This window comes from Somniosus microcephalus, chromosome 3 (genome assembly GCF_052327205.1).
Source record: "Somniosus microcephalus isolate GS21.2 chromosome 3, FLI_Smic_1.0, whole genome shotgun sequence".
NCBI classification, from domain to species: domain Eukaryota; kingdom Metazoa; phylum Chordata; class Chondrichthyes; order Squaliformes; family Somniosidae; genus Somniosus; species Somniosus microcephalus.
Genome location: NC_140989.1, coordinates 26,294,270 through 26,310,048, shown reverse-complemented (window position 1 = coordinate 26,310,048; position 15,779 = coordinate 26,294,270). Strand labels below are relative to the sequence as shown.

Here is a 15,779-nt window from a genome sequence, read left to right as displayed (position 1 = left end):
TGGTGCCTATATGCACCACGACAACTGGCTGTTCACCCTCCCCTTCCAAGATGTTCTGCAGCTGCTCGGAGACATCCTTGACCCTTGCACCAGGGAGGCAACACACCATCCTGGAGTCTCGTTTGCGGCCGCAGAAATGCCTATCTATTCCCCTTACAATTGAATCCCCTATTACTATAGCTCTACCACACTTTTTCCTTCCATTCTGTGCAGCAGAGCCACCCCTGGTGCCAGGAAGTTGGCTGCTGCTGCCTTCCTCTGATAAGCCATCCCCCCCCAACAGTACTCAAAGTGGTATATCTGTTGGAGAGGGGGATGGCCACAGGGGATCCCTGCACTACCTGCCTGCGCCTAGTACTCTGCCTGTTGGTCACCCGTTCCCTTTCTTCCTGTCCAACCTCTACCTGCGGTGTGTCCAACTCCCTAAACGTGCTATTCACGATGTCCCAAGCATCGTGAATGCTCCAGTATGCATCCAATCGCAGCTCCAGCGCCGCAATGCGGTCTGTCAGTAGCTGCAGCTGGGTGCACTTCCTGCACATGTAGTTGTCAGGGACACAGGAAGTGTCCCTGAGTTCCCACATCTCGCAGGAGGAGCAGATCACGGGGCCCGGATTTCCTGCCATGACTTACCCTTTAATTAATTGAGTTTAAATTAAATCAATCAATCCCACTAATTACACTACAGTTAAATAGTTTACCAACAGTCCCCGCTACACCAGAGAGACCTTAGAAACTATAAAACAGAGTTAAAGTTTAAAAAAGAGAGAAATACTCACCAACCAATCACTTACCTGCTTCCTGCTGACGTCACACTTGGATTACTTTTTACCTCTCTCCCGGAACCTGGATTGGTCGGGCCTCTGGTGGTGGGCGTGGGCTGGAAAGATCTACCCTATTGTCTCTGCTGTCGAATGCTTTTGAAGTGTTTTCCTCCTAAAAATATCAAGCTAATGGACTTCTACTTCCCGTGCTATTTGTTTTTAAATTGGAACAGCATCACTTTTCAAGTTATCCTGTGTTGTTCCAGTATTTAATGAGCCGTGAAAATTTTTCCACCGCAGCTTTCCACTATTTATTCCCTCATTTCCTCAAGTATTTCTGATGTATTCCATCTGCTCTTGTTACCGCATGAATGTTCAAGCACGTCAGTTTATCCATCTTTTTAAAGCACCATTTTGTTACTGATCTGTTTTCTCCATGAACTTGAGTGCATTGTTTACCTATCCAAATACCTGGAAGAGCTCATCACATTCTTCTTCTTTAACCTGAAACTATTGTGAAAATGTCCTTTTATTTTTATACCATGAATATGTTTCTCCACTCCCCCTGCCTTAGCTCTCTTATTTGTTGAGGGTAGTTCATATTCTGTAATATTTCACAGGAAGATTTTTCCATGCTGCCGGTATTCTATCTCCCACTAAGTAATGGTGGCGCTGATGGAAAAATTAGAATGCTACTAACTGAGTCAAGCTGACACTTAAGAAGGAAAAGGGTTCATGCATATCAGGGGTAGTGTAAAGTAAGTGTATCCACTTTTGCACTCATCATTCTGCTATTCTGAATTTTGTTTCTTTTAATAAAAGGAACTTTACTCAGGAGGAGTTCTTTTAAACTTTCTGCCTGCGAGTTTATTGTATTTATTTGTCTTCCTTCACAATGTCCAAGTGTGTTTGGAATCAGCGTGGTATTAAGGTTGTCACTAAACTGAAGGTTTATAAGACTGTCATCATTACCAATCTCCTGTATGAAACGTGCACACTCTATAGAAGACAGACACAACAGCTGGACAGGTTTCACCAAAGACACCCTCTTACTTTACTTTGTATATTAGGTGGCAAGAGAAGGTCACTAACAATGAAGTGCTGGGACATGCTGATAGCACTAGCATTGAAGCTATGATAATCAATGCTCAGAATATTAGGTTGGACATGTTGTTTGGATGGCCAACGTATGGTTGCTGAAGCAGCAGAACTGGTGAATGGTAGAAGGAAGCGGGGCGCACAACAAAGGCGCTAAAAGGACACCTGGCAGATTCACTTGAAGCAGTGAATCATCATTGTTGACTCTTGGACATCGCTCGGTGGCCAGGGGTTTCCATGACATACTGGAGTAAGAGAAGGAGTGAAGGGCTTTGAGCTACAACGCTGTGCCAGTGTGGAGGCAAGACATGAGAGATGGAAGAATTGGCAACGTCAGAAGGATCAATAGAACCCCTCAGGAATGTGAGGCTTATGTCTCGGGTATCGGCCTGCTTAGTCATCAAAGCACCCATCTATCACGGAATTATGCTCCCTTCATTGTTGGCATCATTATCCTTGAGTACAACAACAACTTGTATTTATATAGCACCTTAACCCAAGGCACTTCACAGGAGCGTTATGAAACAAAATTTGACACCGAGCCACATAAGGAGAAATTATGGCAGATGACTAAAAGCTTGGTCAAAGAGCTAGGTTTTCAGGAGCGTCTTAGAGGAAAGAGAGGCTGAGAGGTTTAGGGAGGGAATTCCACAGCTTAGGGCCTTGGCAGCGAAAGGCACGGCCTTCAATGGTTGAGCGATTAAAATCAGGGATGCTCAAGGGGCCAGAATTGGAGGAGCGCAGATATCGTGGTGGGATTTGAACTCGTGTCTCTGGATCATTAGTCCAGGCCTCTGGATTACTAGTCCAGTAACATAACCACTATGCTACTGTACCCCATTGATTGATAGCATCATAGTGAGCCACACTAATTTCTAAATGTTTAAAGACTGAGGTTGGGGCAGAATAAAGAGACCCTAAACTGGCATTTGATTTTACTTTATCTAACCTAGGTTTGCTTGATGCTAACTCTGTGCCCAAAGGTGAATAGTGTGCCTGTCCCGGCATTACCATCGCTTACTTTGATAAGCACAAATTTATGCTAAATTCAAACTGATCTGAAGAGGGCTCCCTTGTATAGTTTTTGAGAACAGTTATAATGAAGACTGACAGGAAGCATTGGAAGTTGGGAAAAGGTTAAAAGCATAATCCAGAACAAATGCTTTGGCAATCAACTGTACGAAGGACTACTGGTGCTGGGATTTAACTCTTCTAGTTGCTTGACCTAAATCTATTATATACTGATCCATGAAATCCCGTAGAAATGTCACTTCTTTCCCATGTAAGTTTACTAACAAGAGTTGAATAACTTATGAAAACATATTTAACATTTTATATAGTGACTTATCACCTTGAAACATTTCAAAGTGCTTCTTAGAAAGAAAGACTTGTATTTATATAGCACCTTTCACATCCCCAGGATGTCCAACTTAAGTGCTTTTGGAGTATAGTCAACATTATAAGTAAATGCTAATTTGCACACCACAAGGTTCAACAAACAGCAAATTATATAAATGATCAATTCATATGGTTTTGGTTGAGCGATAAACAGTGGCCAGGAGTCTGGGACAAACTCCCCTGCTCTTTGAATATTGCTATCAGATAAATTACATCCACCTGAACAGAGCCTCAGGCTCACGGGTTTCTTCGGCAACACTTCCCAAACCTGCGACCTCTTCCAGCTGGAAGGACAAGGGTAGCAGGTGCATGGGAACAACACCACCGCCAAGTTCCCCTCCAAGTCACACACCATCCTGACTTAGAAGTATAATGCCGATTCTTCATTGTCGCTGGATCAAAATCCTGGAACTCCCTCCCTAACAGCACTGTGGGAGTACCTTCACCACACGGACTGCAGCGGTTCAAGGCGGCAGCTCACCACCACCTTCTCATGGGCAACTAGGGATGGGCAAAAAATGCTGCCCACATCCCATAAACGAAAAATAAAATTTGAAGAATGGCACCTCTGACAGTGCAGCACGCCCTCAGTACTGTACTAGGTGACGGGCTAGATGATGTGCTCAAATCTCAGGAGTGGGGCTTGAACGTACGACCTTCTGACTTAGAAAGAAGACAAGTGAGCTGATCAGATTTCTAGGCCAAAACAGCTGGCACGTTATGTGCCAGTGTTTAAGATATACTGGGGTCTTAATTTAACATTGTTGCAGCATTTTATGGGCCTAAAGTGGGCACAATGATAACCAATGTAGCAGGGTAGAAGCCTGCCCATGCCTGATCTGCGCAGACATTCGGGCCACTACAAAATTGGACTTGGTTTATTTTAGGCGGCCAAAATGAAGCACCTATGCGTATTTCCAACCCGGATTGATTTTTTTACACTATTTACAGCTTGCAATGCGCAGGCTCCAACTGGTATTCCCGGATCTTGAGCAGCCTAACCAACAGTCCCTAAAGGGACTCCTGGAGGCCACTAAAAATATGGCCCCAAACTTTTGGAAGTTTTTATATTTTGTGAAGGGAAGTGCTCCTCCTGGTTCTACAAAAAAACTGCGGACCGCTCTCAACTCGCCATCACCCCCCCTCCCGATCACCTCTTCCCACTCCCCTGGACTTAACTGTGGGCCTCAGCACGGGATGAAATGGGTAAGCCCCGCCAATCAGATGCCCCAATGCAACTTGCCTGAATTATTCTGATGTGGGCCAAGGACAAATTTAGCTCGGTCCTCGGGCCTCTCTGTTCTGGTGTGCCACCAGATTCGCACCTGGGTTCAGGTGCTAATGAAATTAGGGCCCACTGCCTTTAAATTAGTTCCGAGCTGAGTCAGATGGCAGAAATGGTTTACTGTAAAGACCAGTTCAAAGTGCATTTATACCAGCAATTAGGGATCAGATTTACAAAGATGTACAAACCTACCAGTTAAAAGCTGATACCTCCCAATTGTTGCAAATTTTTCAGGATCTTATCACTTTATTCTGATCCAATTGTGTCTTCCTAGATGCTTTGAGACCAATAACAGCTTGCACGCCTCGCAGTCCAAAGAACATATGCCAATGCTTTAATGTGAGTTATGGATTTATTTTAATTCATTCTCGGGATGTGGGCATCACTGCCAAAGCTGGCATTTATGGCCCATTCCTAATTGCCCTGAAAAGGTGGCGGTGGGCCTTCTTCTTGAACTGCTGTATTAGCAATTTGATACAACTGAGTAGCTTGCTAGGCCAATTCAGAATTACCTAGAATTCACAGCACAGAAACAGGACATTCGGTCCAACAGGTCTATGTTGTGTTTATGCTCTACATGAGCATAAACATTAGCATTACCTGTTACTTCCTATTACAAGGGCATCTCCTGTCAACTCCTCATGAATGCTTCACAGCAACCACAACTCCTCATGAATGCTTCACAGCAACCACAACTCCTCATGAATGCTTCACAGCAACCACCCATGGGCAGACCGGTCAGGCCGGGTAAGGACAGCAGGTTTCCTTCCCTAAAGGACATTAGTGAACCAGTTTGGTTTTTATGATAGCTTTGTGGTCACTTTTACTGATATCAGCTTTAAAAAAAAAATGAATTAAAATTCTCATACAGGGGGTACTGCCATGGTGGGATTTGAACTCAAATTCTCTAGATTATTAGTCCAGTAACAGAACCATAACCCCTGAGTTACCTGGTATGAATTCATTTTTAATGGTTTTCTTTTCATGTGAGTGGTTAGTCTAAAAATTCTGCCTGATGAATCTATTGCATTGTTACCATAATCCTGCAAGAGTGAAATATCAGATATCCATCATATCACTGGAGATTTATCACAGCACACATCTGACACTCTCAAGTTGTGGTTCCATAGCCTTGATAGGTCAGCTGGTGCATTAACATACCCAAAGGTATCGCACTCGCACTGTTACTTATGCATCTTCCACAATATAATTATGTGCTGTGAAAATGCGCCTCTTTCTGAGGAAATGTCAAGAAATTTCATCGAGTAGGAACCAGACTTAAATGTCCCAGGGTCTCTGCTCAGCCCAGAAACATTAGGGCCCACGTAACCAAAGCATTGCTTTGTAGTTGTATTGTCCCTCTCCTGCACATTGAAATTATTCCATTAAATCTATGTCATCAGTTAATTGTCCTACCAAAGGTTTATTGATAATTTCCTAATAGTATTTTAGGGGTTAGTTGACTATGCTGTTTTTCCTGTCACAAAAGCAAAATACTGCAGATGCTGGAAATCTGAAACAAAAACAAAGAGCTGGAAATACTCAGCAGGTCAGGCAGCATCTGTGGAAAGAGAAACAGAGTTAACGTTTCAGATGCTGCCTGACCTGCTGAGTATTTCCAGCTATTTCTGTTTTTCCTGTCCCCGCCTAATGCATTTTTTCCCTAAACAGCAAAAGAGCAACCTCCTACATCTCTTTATCTGTAGGTATGATGCATAAACCATCTTGTGTGCATTCTGGCTACACTTTGTCTCATAATAATGGATTTTGGACAGACTCCATAGCAAGTACAGGATGAATAATTCCAAAACACAATGTTATTCTTCTACAGGCACAAAATGTTCCTGCATGCTTTTGTTTTTCTTTGAAAGCTGTTCTGAAAGGATGCTACAGAATGGCATCTACCAGGATCAAAACCCCCTCATCAGTCTCTGTTATAAACCAGTGTCGTCCTATACGTTAGCCACATGTGGCTAATTAGGGATCTGGATATGACTGACGTAAGAAAACTACTAGGCACTTGGTCTGAGTATTAAACAAGGCTTTAATCAACTGGTTTTCAACATGGAGATCTAATTGTGTCCTTCACTAGTTCCTGTTAAAGAATGTCCTGAGCAAGCTGGGCCCATGCCCGAGTATTTATACTCTCCCTGGACAGTGCCACCAGCAGGCCGCCCAGTATTACTTCATAAGTCATTTCCACATGAATGACAAGATTCATGTCAATGACTAATTGCATTTCTGATTAATAAATAATGAGTGATTAACACCGTTGTTGAGCATGTGACCTCAATACTCATATTCACACAGTGTGTGCATGTGTATTTTAACCTTTTTGTTTGTTGGTAAAATGGTAAGATGGAAAGAAGAGCGTTCGAGTGTTTTTTGATCATGAGTGCTTTACTTCCTTGGTTATTGCATAGTGCTAGGTGTTAGGTAAATATACACATACGAACAGAAGTACATTTAACTGTATTCTGTGGTGTGTAAGGCTTTTTTTTACTAAAATTAGTGTATGTGGCTAAAATGGTATTTGGCTTAGCCACACCTGTAGCTAGTCAGCAATTTCTATTGGACAACACTGTTAGGAACACTGTAGGTGGATCCTCTGTTTGCGAGGGGACAGACCACAGGCCTAGATGATCCGGAAACCATATTCACTTTGATTTGATAGGCCTCAGTGACTTGCTCAAATGCTGTGATCAACAGCGCAGATGTATTGCTCAACACCCACCAGTATGATGGCATATTGAAGAGGTTAAATATCCTACTTTCTTTTCAAACCCACTGTCATTGCTCCTTATTCTATTTTCTTCCCTTGAAACAAATTCTCATGTTTGAGCACTCTTTCGGCTGGAACATCCAGATCTCAGACTTGCCCATGGGTGGTTGCTGTGAAGCATTCATGAGGAGTTGACAGGAGATGCCCTTGTAATAGGAAGTAACAGGTAATGCTAATATTTTTTCGTTTTCCCAAAGTGAAATGCTCCAAGTCATAAACACTCTAACAAGCTACCCAGGAACTGACCAAAACTTGTCAAGATGTGGAAGCTGGATTAAAGAGGCAGGCAGCTCTTGGAAATGCAACCATGCAGATGAGAAGCTGGCTAGCACAGTGGTTACTAACCCATTGTGTTGCCTGTAACACAACACATTTACAGTCAAATAACTCAATATGGCAAAATTTAGTTGTCAGTTGTTCAACCATTCTATCAGATCATGGCTGTTGTAGAAGGGGATTCACTGAATCTTTTCTGGACTACAATGCCATGTTAGTCCCAGTAGAAACATCCCAAGTGGCAATCTGTAATTCCACTGTAAGGATTTAGAAATTGACATCTTTACTGCTTACTTTACCGTCATGCCATGCATATTCAAATTGACCTAGTTTAAACCTCAAAGAACTAATGATGCATCAGATGAAAAAAAGGAATCTGCATGCTAGTCAAAAGTTAATCACATCAGGAGGTCATTATCAGATAAGGATATGCTACGTGTGATTACCTGAAACACTTGCAAAGCAGAACTGGTAAACATATTAAAATTGCCATGCATGTAGTGAGTTGTTTAAAGCCTTTGTTTCAGTATATGTTTTGTGTATTAATTCAGTGTTACACCGTTGAAACACACATCCCTTCATATATAGATGTTACGTTATAGATGATATGTAATTTTTGGACTGTGTTGCTAAATTTAATAATTGACTTTTGTATTTATTCCAACTTCAGTTTGAACAGATTGTAATGAGGATATTAAATATTATATTGTCTGCCAAACTTGGAGATAGAATAACTATTACTCAGTGTTGACATTTAACAAAATATTTAATCTTACTGCAACCTTTCAAATTTGGAAACTTTAAGTGCAGAAATACGCCTTTGTCTGCTGAAGTGTGCAATTATCATTAACTGTTTCCATTGATGCACAATATTAATTGGATACTTACACAACTGATTTCAAAAGGCAATAAATGACATTTTGTTACCCAATGTTTAACTAATGATATACTATTAATATTATTTTGAAAACTAAATACATTTTTGTCTCAATTACTCTTTGGAAACTCCACTGAATATAGTCAGAAACAATTACTGGTGATTGCATACTTCAGCAGAGAAAGGCACAGTTCCTAATGTTGATTTAAGCTGAGCTGAGTTTTGAAGGTGTCGTGTTCCTTTTGACATCATCCTCTGAAACTATATTCAGGATGTAAGGTATCCTGATTAAGTGTTGAAAAAAGTTGACATCTGTTTTCTTAATAAACGCTCCAGCCATCCATGCATCTTCCACATGCTGCAATATTATATTTTGAATCATACTAAGGAATTATAGAAAAGTAATAAGGTACTATGACAACATTTGAGGTACACATTTCCTATAATTAGCAGCTTATTAACTAGACAATATTATAATATCTTTTTGGGGGGAAAATATTTAATCTGGAATTTTGCAATAGGATTTCCAGACACAAAGTTATTGGGGTAGATTTTGACTGTGCGATAGTGAGTTGGCAGACCGTTTTACACCGCTCTCGATTTTTTATTTCCATTGAAGTTAATTGCTATCACCCATTTCACACTATCGCAAAAAGTCAAAATCTACCCCATTGTGTTTCTACATCTCGCAGTTCCTTACATATATAATAAATAATAAAAACACAAAAAATGCTGAAAATACACAGCAAGCCAGTGAGCACCTGAAAGTAAAAAAGACAGGCTCTGATGTTTCAAGTGTGTACCCTTTGACAGACCACGCATTATTGGTCTTCATTTGTTTGTGAGATATGGGTGACGCCTGCAAGAATGGCATTTGTTGCCCGTCCTTAGTGACTGGGAGAAGGTGCTAGTGGGCAATCTCCTTCAACTATATTGGCTATCTTTTATGATTTTATTTCTATCCAGATGCTCCATGATCTTATCTTTAATAAGATGTTCAATAACTTTACCCACAATGGACGTCAAACTCACTGGTCTGTAGTTTACTGGGTCACTTTTGCCACCTTTTTTAAAAATAGGAGTAACATCTGTCTTTCTCCAGTTCCCAGGTACATCTCACTGATTTCTGGAAGATTTGTGCCAGAGTTCCTGAGACTTCCTCCCTCATTTCCTTAAGGATCCTGAAATGCATCTTTCCAGCTCGAGATTTATTTACCTTAAGGTTGCACAGTTGTTCAGTAACCATGCTGGTAGTAGTGTGAATAAGTGTTACAACTTACCTCTGCAACACCCTCTACTTCTCTTTCCAGATCAAATACGTTGCCTGTCTCCTCCATTGTAAAGACTGAGGCAAAAAACTTACTTAGTACTTTTGCAGCCTGTCTAGCATCAGTTTTCATGCCCTCACCCGATCCCACTTTCAGCAGCCCCACTCCATTCCTGGCTTTTCCTTTTCTCTTAATATAACTAAAAAACATTTTATTATTCTTCACTTCTCTTGCCACATTCAATTCAAAATTTTTCTTTTGTCATTTTGATGCCCCTTTTTACACTCCGGGCATGCCTTTTGGTATTGAATCCGTCTTAATTCTGTCCCATTTTCCTTCATGGCCTTAAATGCTTTTACTTTCGGGGGAGTGGGACTAGCTGAAGTGCTCTTGCAGAGAGCTGGCATGGGCTCGACAGAACGAATGGCCTCCTTCTGTGCTGTAACCATTCTATGATTCTTCTTTATAAGTTGCTTGGTAGTCCTAGTGGCGGGGTGCCGATCTCACAACTGCTCTGTTCTGGATGGTGTCGAGCTTCTTGAGTGCTGTTGAGGCGGCACCCATCCAGACGAGTGGCGAGTATTCCATCACACCCCTGAGCCTTGTGGATGGTGGAGAAGCATTGAGGTGACAGGAGGTGAGCCAATCTTCGCAGAGGACCTAGCTTCTGCCCTGCTCTTGTAGCCACGGTGTTGATCTAGACGGTCTAGTTAGGCTTCTGTGTCCATTTAAGCTCCTGAGGTGTATTGCCAGCACTTTCTATTTTTATTTCAGATTTCCAGTATTTGCAATTTTTCCATTATATTTTACTGCTGGTTTACATATATTTTGTTGTAGTTTCTACCTGTTTGATAATCATTTTGTGAGACTGAAATCCGGTTTGTCCTATTCCTGACATCGTAAATGTTTTATGCAGGTGTCAAAGGAATTCTTTCACACTGACAGTACTTAGAATATTGATGACCCCCGAAAACCTGGCATGGAATCTATAGGAAATTCTCAGAAGAGTTGCAGTGTTTTTTAAATCACATAGAATGAAAAATGAGTTGGTGACTAATTGTGTTCTTGGCAGCTCGAACAGATTCATGGTAATCTCAAAGCGTTCCTTTTATTTGGCATGATGAACATTCCTATTCTAGAAACTAAAGTAGGTTTGCTTTGTTTTTGCATCAACTAATACTCACTCACTCCCTTACGCACACAAACCGATGAACATGCAGTGTCTGATAGAAGATACCGTTTCCAAATACATACCTTCCCATTTAAGGAAAACAATTTCACTTTATTGGAAAAAAAATTATTTAAGCATGCCTGTATTTACTAAGAGAAGGATTTGGTGCCTTATTTTCACATTCTTGGTCATTTTTTCTGGCCAATTAGTGTCAGCCTTGACTCAGTGGAAGCACTCTTGCTTCTGAGTCAGAAGTTCATGTGTTCAAACCCCTCCAGCACTTGAGTACATAATCTTGCCTGACACTCACTGTTGGAGTTGCCATATTTCGGGTGAGACATTAAACTAAGGTCCTGTCTGCCATCTCAGGTGTATGGAGCTATATTGAAGAAGAGCAGGGGAGTTCTCCCACTATCCTGGCCAAAATATAACAAAACAGCCTCAACCAACATAACAAAAAGTGTAATTTGTCATTCCTCTCATTGCTGTATATGGGAGCTTGCTGTGTGTGCGCAAATTGGCTGTCACGTTGTTCTACATTACTTCAAAAGTAATTAATTTACTGTGAAGTGCTTTAGGACTTTCTGAAGGGGTGAAAGCAAGTTCTTTCAATTATTTCCAAGCAGTGGATGATACCGTGGGCTTTTTTGTTAAATTTAGCTTGGAGTTTTAATGGCACAACACATTGCCCAATATGAGTTTACCAGAGATAATGATAAATGCTTACCAGTAATAGACAAAAAACACCAATTTAGTCAGTTACTGGGCGACGGATCCAATTAATGTAAACAAGAAAGAAGGCTTGCAATAGTCCCTTCATTTCTGCCTTAAAATGTATTTATATAAAGATATGGTACTGAGTATAAAATATCTTTGACCTTTGTGCCCAGTTGACATAATTTCAGCTTTCCACTTGCCACCTAAACTGCTCCAAAGGTGTGGGTAAATGGGCATTATCTAACTACATTGGTATTGACTATAATGGAGGCTGGTCCTTCAGAATAGCTTGGGGTACAAATGTCTGAGATTCCCACCACCCAGAGAAAAATAATTGTGGGTTAGGTCCTGCTACATGAACTAATGGAGGGTTTTACGGTTCAGGGGTTTTCTTTCTCTCCGTTCTGGGGAAAGGTTTTATACCTATATAGAAAATCATATAAATTTCTTGAAGTGCTTGACAGGGTAGATGCTGGGAGGATCTTTCCCCTGGCTGGAGAGTCTAGAACTAGGGTTCATAGTCTCAGAATAAGAAGTTGACCATTTAGGACTGACAGGAGGAGAAATTTCTTCACTCAAAGCTTGTGGAGCTTTGGAATTCTCTACCCCAGAGGGCTATGGATGCTCAGTCGTTGAGTATATTCAAAGCTGAGATCAATAGATTTTTGGATACTACAGGAATCAAGGGATATGAGGATAGTGTGGGAAAGTGGAGTTGAGGTCGAAGATCAGCCATGATCTAATTGAATGGCAGAGCAGGCTTGAGGGATCGAATGGCCTACTCCTGCTCCTATTTCTTATGTTCCTGAAAGGTCAACTGACCCTCCTGCCCAATGTTTACTCGACTGCTGCAGTCTGGCCCGCTGAGCACCTCCAGCATCTTCTGATTTGGGAGGCTTTGAGGGATCGGATCCACCTACAGATCAACTCCAGGAAGGCCACAACATAAAAGAAAACAACTTATAATTATATAGCGCCTTTAACATAATAATACGTCCCAAGGCACTTCACAGGAGCGTGAAGAAAAAAACAAAATTTAACACCGAGCCATATAAGATATTAGGGCAGATGACCAAAGCTTGGTGGAAGAGGTAGGTTTTAAGGAACGTCTTAAAGGAGGAGAGAGAGGCGGAAAGGCTTAAGGAGGGAATTCCAAAACTTAGGCTGAAGGCATAGCTGCCAATGGTGGAGCGATTAAAATCAGGGATGCTTAAGAGGCCAGAATAGGCAGAGCACAGAGGTCTAGGGGATTACAGGGCTGGAGGAAATTACAGAGGTAAAAAGCATAAATACAAACGAAAAACAAAGGGTTTCAATCTGAGAAGTGATTTAGGGAAATACAGAGTCAAGAATAAGGTCCATTGGCCCGCAGAAGCTCATCTCTACTTCCTTTCATTACGGCATCTCATTGCTTTTGAAATATCCCAAGGTTCGTTTTGGCTCTTTTTGGTTTAATTTTTCCAAGGGACCAGCATGCAGACATAGAAACATAGAAGATAGGAGCAGGAGTAGGCCATTCGGCCCCTCGAGCCTATTCAATGAGATCATGGCTGATCATCCAAATTCAGTACCCTGTCCCTGCCTTCTCCCCATATCCCTTGATCCCTTTAGCCTTAAGAAATATATCCAACTCCTTCTTGAATATATTCAATAAACTGGCCTCCACCACCCTCTGTGGCAGAGAATTCCACAGGTTCACCACTCTCTGGGTGAAGAAATTCCTCCTCATCTCTGTCCTAAATGGCTTATCCCTTATCCTTAGACTATGACCCCTGGTTCTGGACTCCCCGGTCATCGGGAACATCCTTCCTGCATCTAGTCTGTCCAGGCCTGACAGAATTTTATAGGTTTCGATGAGATCCCCTCTCAATCTTCTAAATTCCAGTGAGTATAAGCCCAATCGACACATTCTCTCCTCATACATCATTCCTGCCATCCAGGTATCAGCCTGGTGAATCTTCGCTGCACTCCTTCCATGGCAAGAACATCCTTCCTCAGATAAGGCGACCAAAACTGCACACAATACTCAAGGTGCGGTCTCACCAAGGCCCTGTACAACTGCAGCAAGACATCTTTGTTCCTGTACTCGAACCCTCTTGCTACGAAGGCCAACATACCATTTGCCTTCTTAACCGCCTGCTGCACCTGCATGCTTACCTTCAGCGACTGTTGCACAAGAACACCCAGGTCTCTTTGCACTTCCCCTTCTCCCAATCTATTGCCATTCAAATAATAATCTGCCTTCCTGTTTTTGCCACCAAAGTGGATAACCTCACATTTATCCACATTATAGTGCATTTGCCATGTTTCTGCCCAATCACCCAACCTGTCCAAATCGTACTGGAGTTTCACGACATCCTCCTCACAGCATACCCTCCCACCCAGCTTTGTGTCGTCTGCAAATTTGGAGATATTACATCCAATTCCCTCGTCCAGATCATTAATATATATTGTGAACAGCTGGGGTCCTAGGACCGATCCTTGTGGTACCCCACTAATCACTGCCTGCCACTCGGAAAACGACCCTTTTATTCCAACTCTTTGCTTTCTACCTGTCAACCAGTTCTCTATCCAAGTCAATACCTTGCCCCCAATCCCATGTGCCTTAATTTTGCACGCTAATCTCTTACGCAGGGCCTTATCGAAAGCCTTCTGAAAGTCCAAATACACCACATCCACTGGTTCTCCCTTATCTATTCTACCAGTTACATCCTCAAAAAATTCCAGTAGATTAGTCAAGTACGATTTACCTTTTGTAGATCCATGTTGACTTTGTCCGATCCTGTCACTGCTTTCCAAGTGCTCTGCTATTACATCTTTTATGATGGACTCTAGCATTTTCCCCACTACCGATGTCAGGCTTACCGGTCTATAATTCCCCGCTTTTTCTCTGCCACCTTTTTTGAATAGTGGGGTAACATTAGCTATCCTCCAATCCATGGGTACTGTACCAGAGTCTATCGAGTTCTGGAAAATGACCAGCAATGCGTCTACTATCTCCAGGGCCACTTCCTTAAGTACCCTAGGATGTAAACATACACAATGTTAAAAACGTTCCAATTTTGCACCTTGGTTGTAAAAAGCTGGCTGAGAAACGCACGAAGCTCCGTTCTGCCCACTCGGCCCCCTTCCATTCCCAAGCGACTATTGTTTCGAGTTTTGTTGTTCGCGCCCGCGTCTGCTTTGCCTTTTTGTGCCTCGGGACGTTCCGTCGCGTGGCGCGGCTGCCATGGGAGACGGGGAGCGGGGGAAGAGTCTGAGGGAAGAGCCGCGGTCATCACTCAAGTACCCGGCGTTTTCATCTTACCGAACTTACAATGCAAGCGATGCGGTGACAAGAAGCAGCTGCAGCAGACAAAAAACCCCGCAACCCCCCGGGGGCCGCTCTGCACCCCAGCCCGTCAGCGCTTTCCCCGGGCGGGCTGCCGTACCAACCGCCGGCGCGCGTCAACACCGCCACCCGCGGGAGTGCGCGCGCCCCGAGCTCCGCCACAGGGACTCGCGGGAGTGCGCGCGCCCTAGCTCCGCCACAGGGACTCGCGGGAATGCGCGCGCGCCCGAGCTCCGCCACAGGGACTTGCGGAAGTGCGCGCGCCCGAGCTCCGCCACAGGGACTTGCGGGAGTGCGCGCGCCGAGCTCCGTCACAGGACCGCTGGAGTGCGCGCGCCCGAGCTCCGTCACAGGGACTCGCGGGAGTGTGCGCGCCCCCGAGCTCCGCCGCGGGGACTCACGGGAGTGCGCGCGCCCGAGCTCCGTCACAGGGACTCGCGGGAGTGCGCGCGCCCGAGCTCCGTCACAGGGACTCGCTGGAGTGCGCGCGCCCGAGCTCCGTCACAGGGATTCGCGGGAGTGCGCGCTCCCGAGCTCCGTCACAGGGTCTTGCGTGAGTGCGCGCCGACTCGCGCACCAACCGCCAGCGCGCGTGGACCCCTCGGCAGGGCGCGTGCGCACTCTGTACCAGACTGGGCAACCAGACCGTGTCCCCGCCACTCTGCACCAGACTGGGCAACCAGACCGTGTCCCCACACTCTGCACCAGACTGGGCAACCAGACCGTGTCCCCACACTCTGCACCAGACTGGGTAACCAGACCGTGTCCCCCGCACTCTGCACCAGACTGGGTAACCAGACTGTGTCCCCTGC

The 15,779-nt window shown here is 43.7% G+C and overlaps 1 protein-coding gene across 2 annotated transcripts in view; it reads left to right on the top strand.

Annotated features, from left to right (window-relative positions):
- Nucleotides 1-14,841: 14,841 nt before the first annotated feature.
- The window catches only part of wdr27 (WD repeat domain 27), a 608,079-nt gene continuing 607,141 nt past the window's right edge, over nucleotides 14,842-15,779 (top strand). For both annotated transcript variants that reach the window (XM_085979531.1, XM_085979524.1), the window contains exon 1: nucleotides 14,842-14,921. In XM_085979531.1, coding sequence (XP_085835657.1) covers nucleotides 14,866-14,921 — 56 coding nt within the window. In that variant the 5' untranslated portion in view covers nucleotides 14,842-14,865. The remainder of the gene's footprint in view (nucleotides 14,922-15,779) is intronic.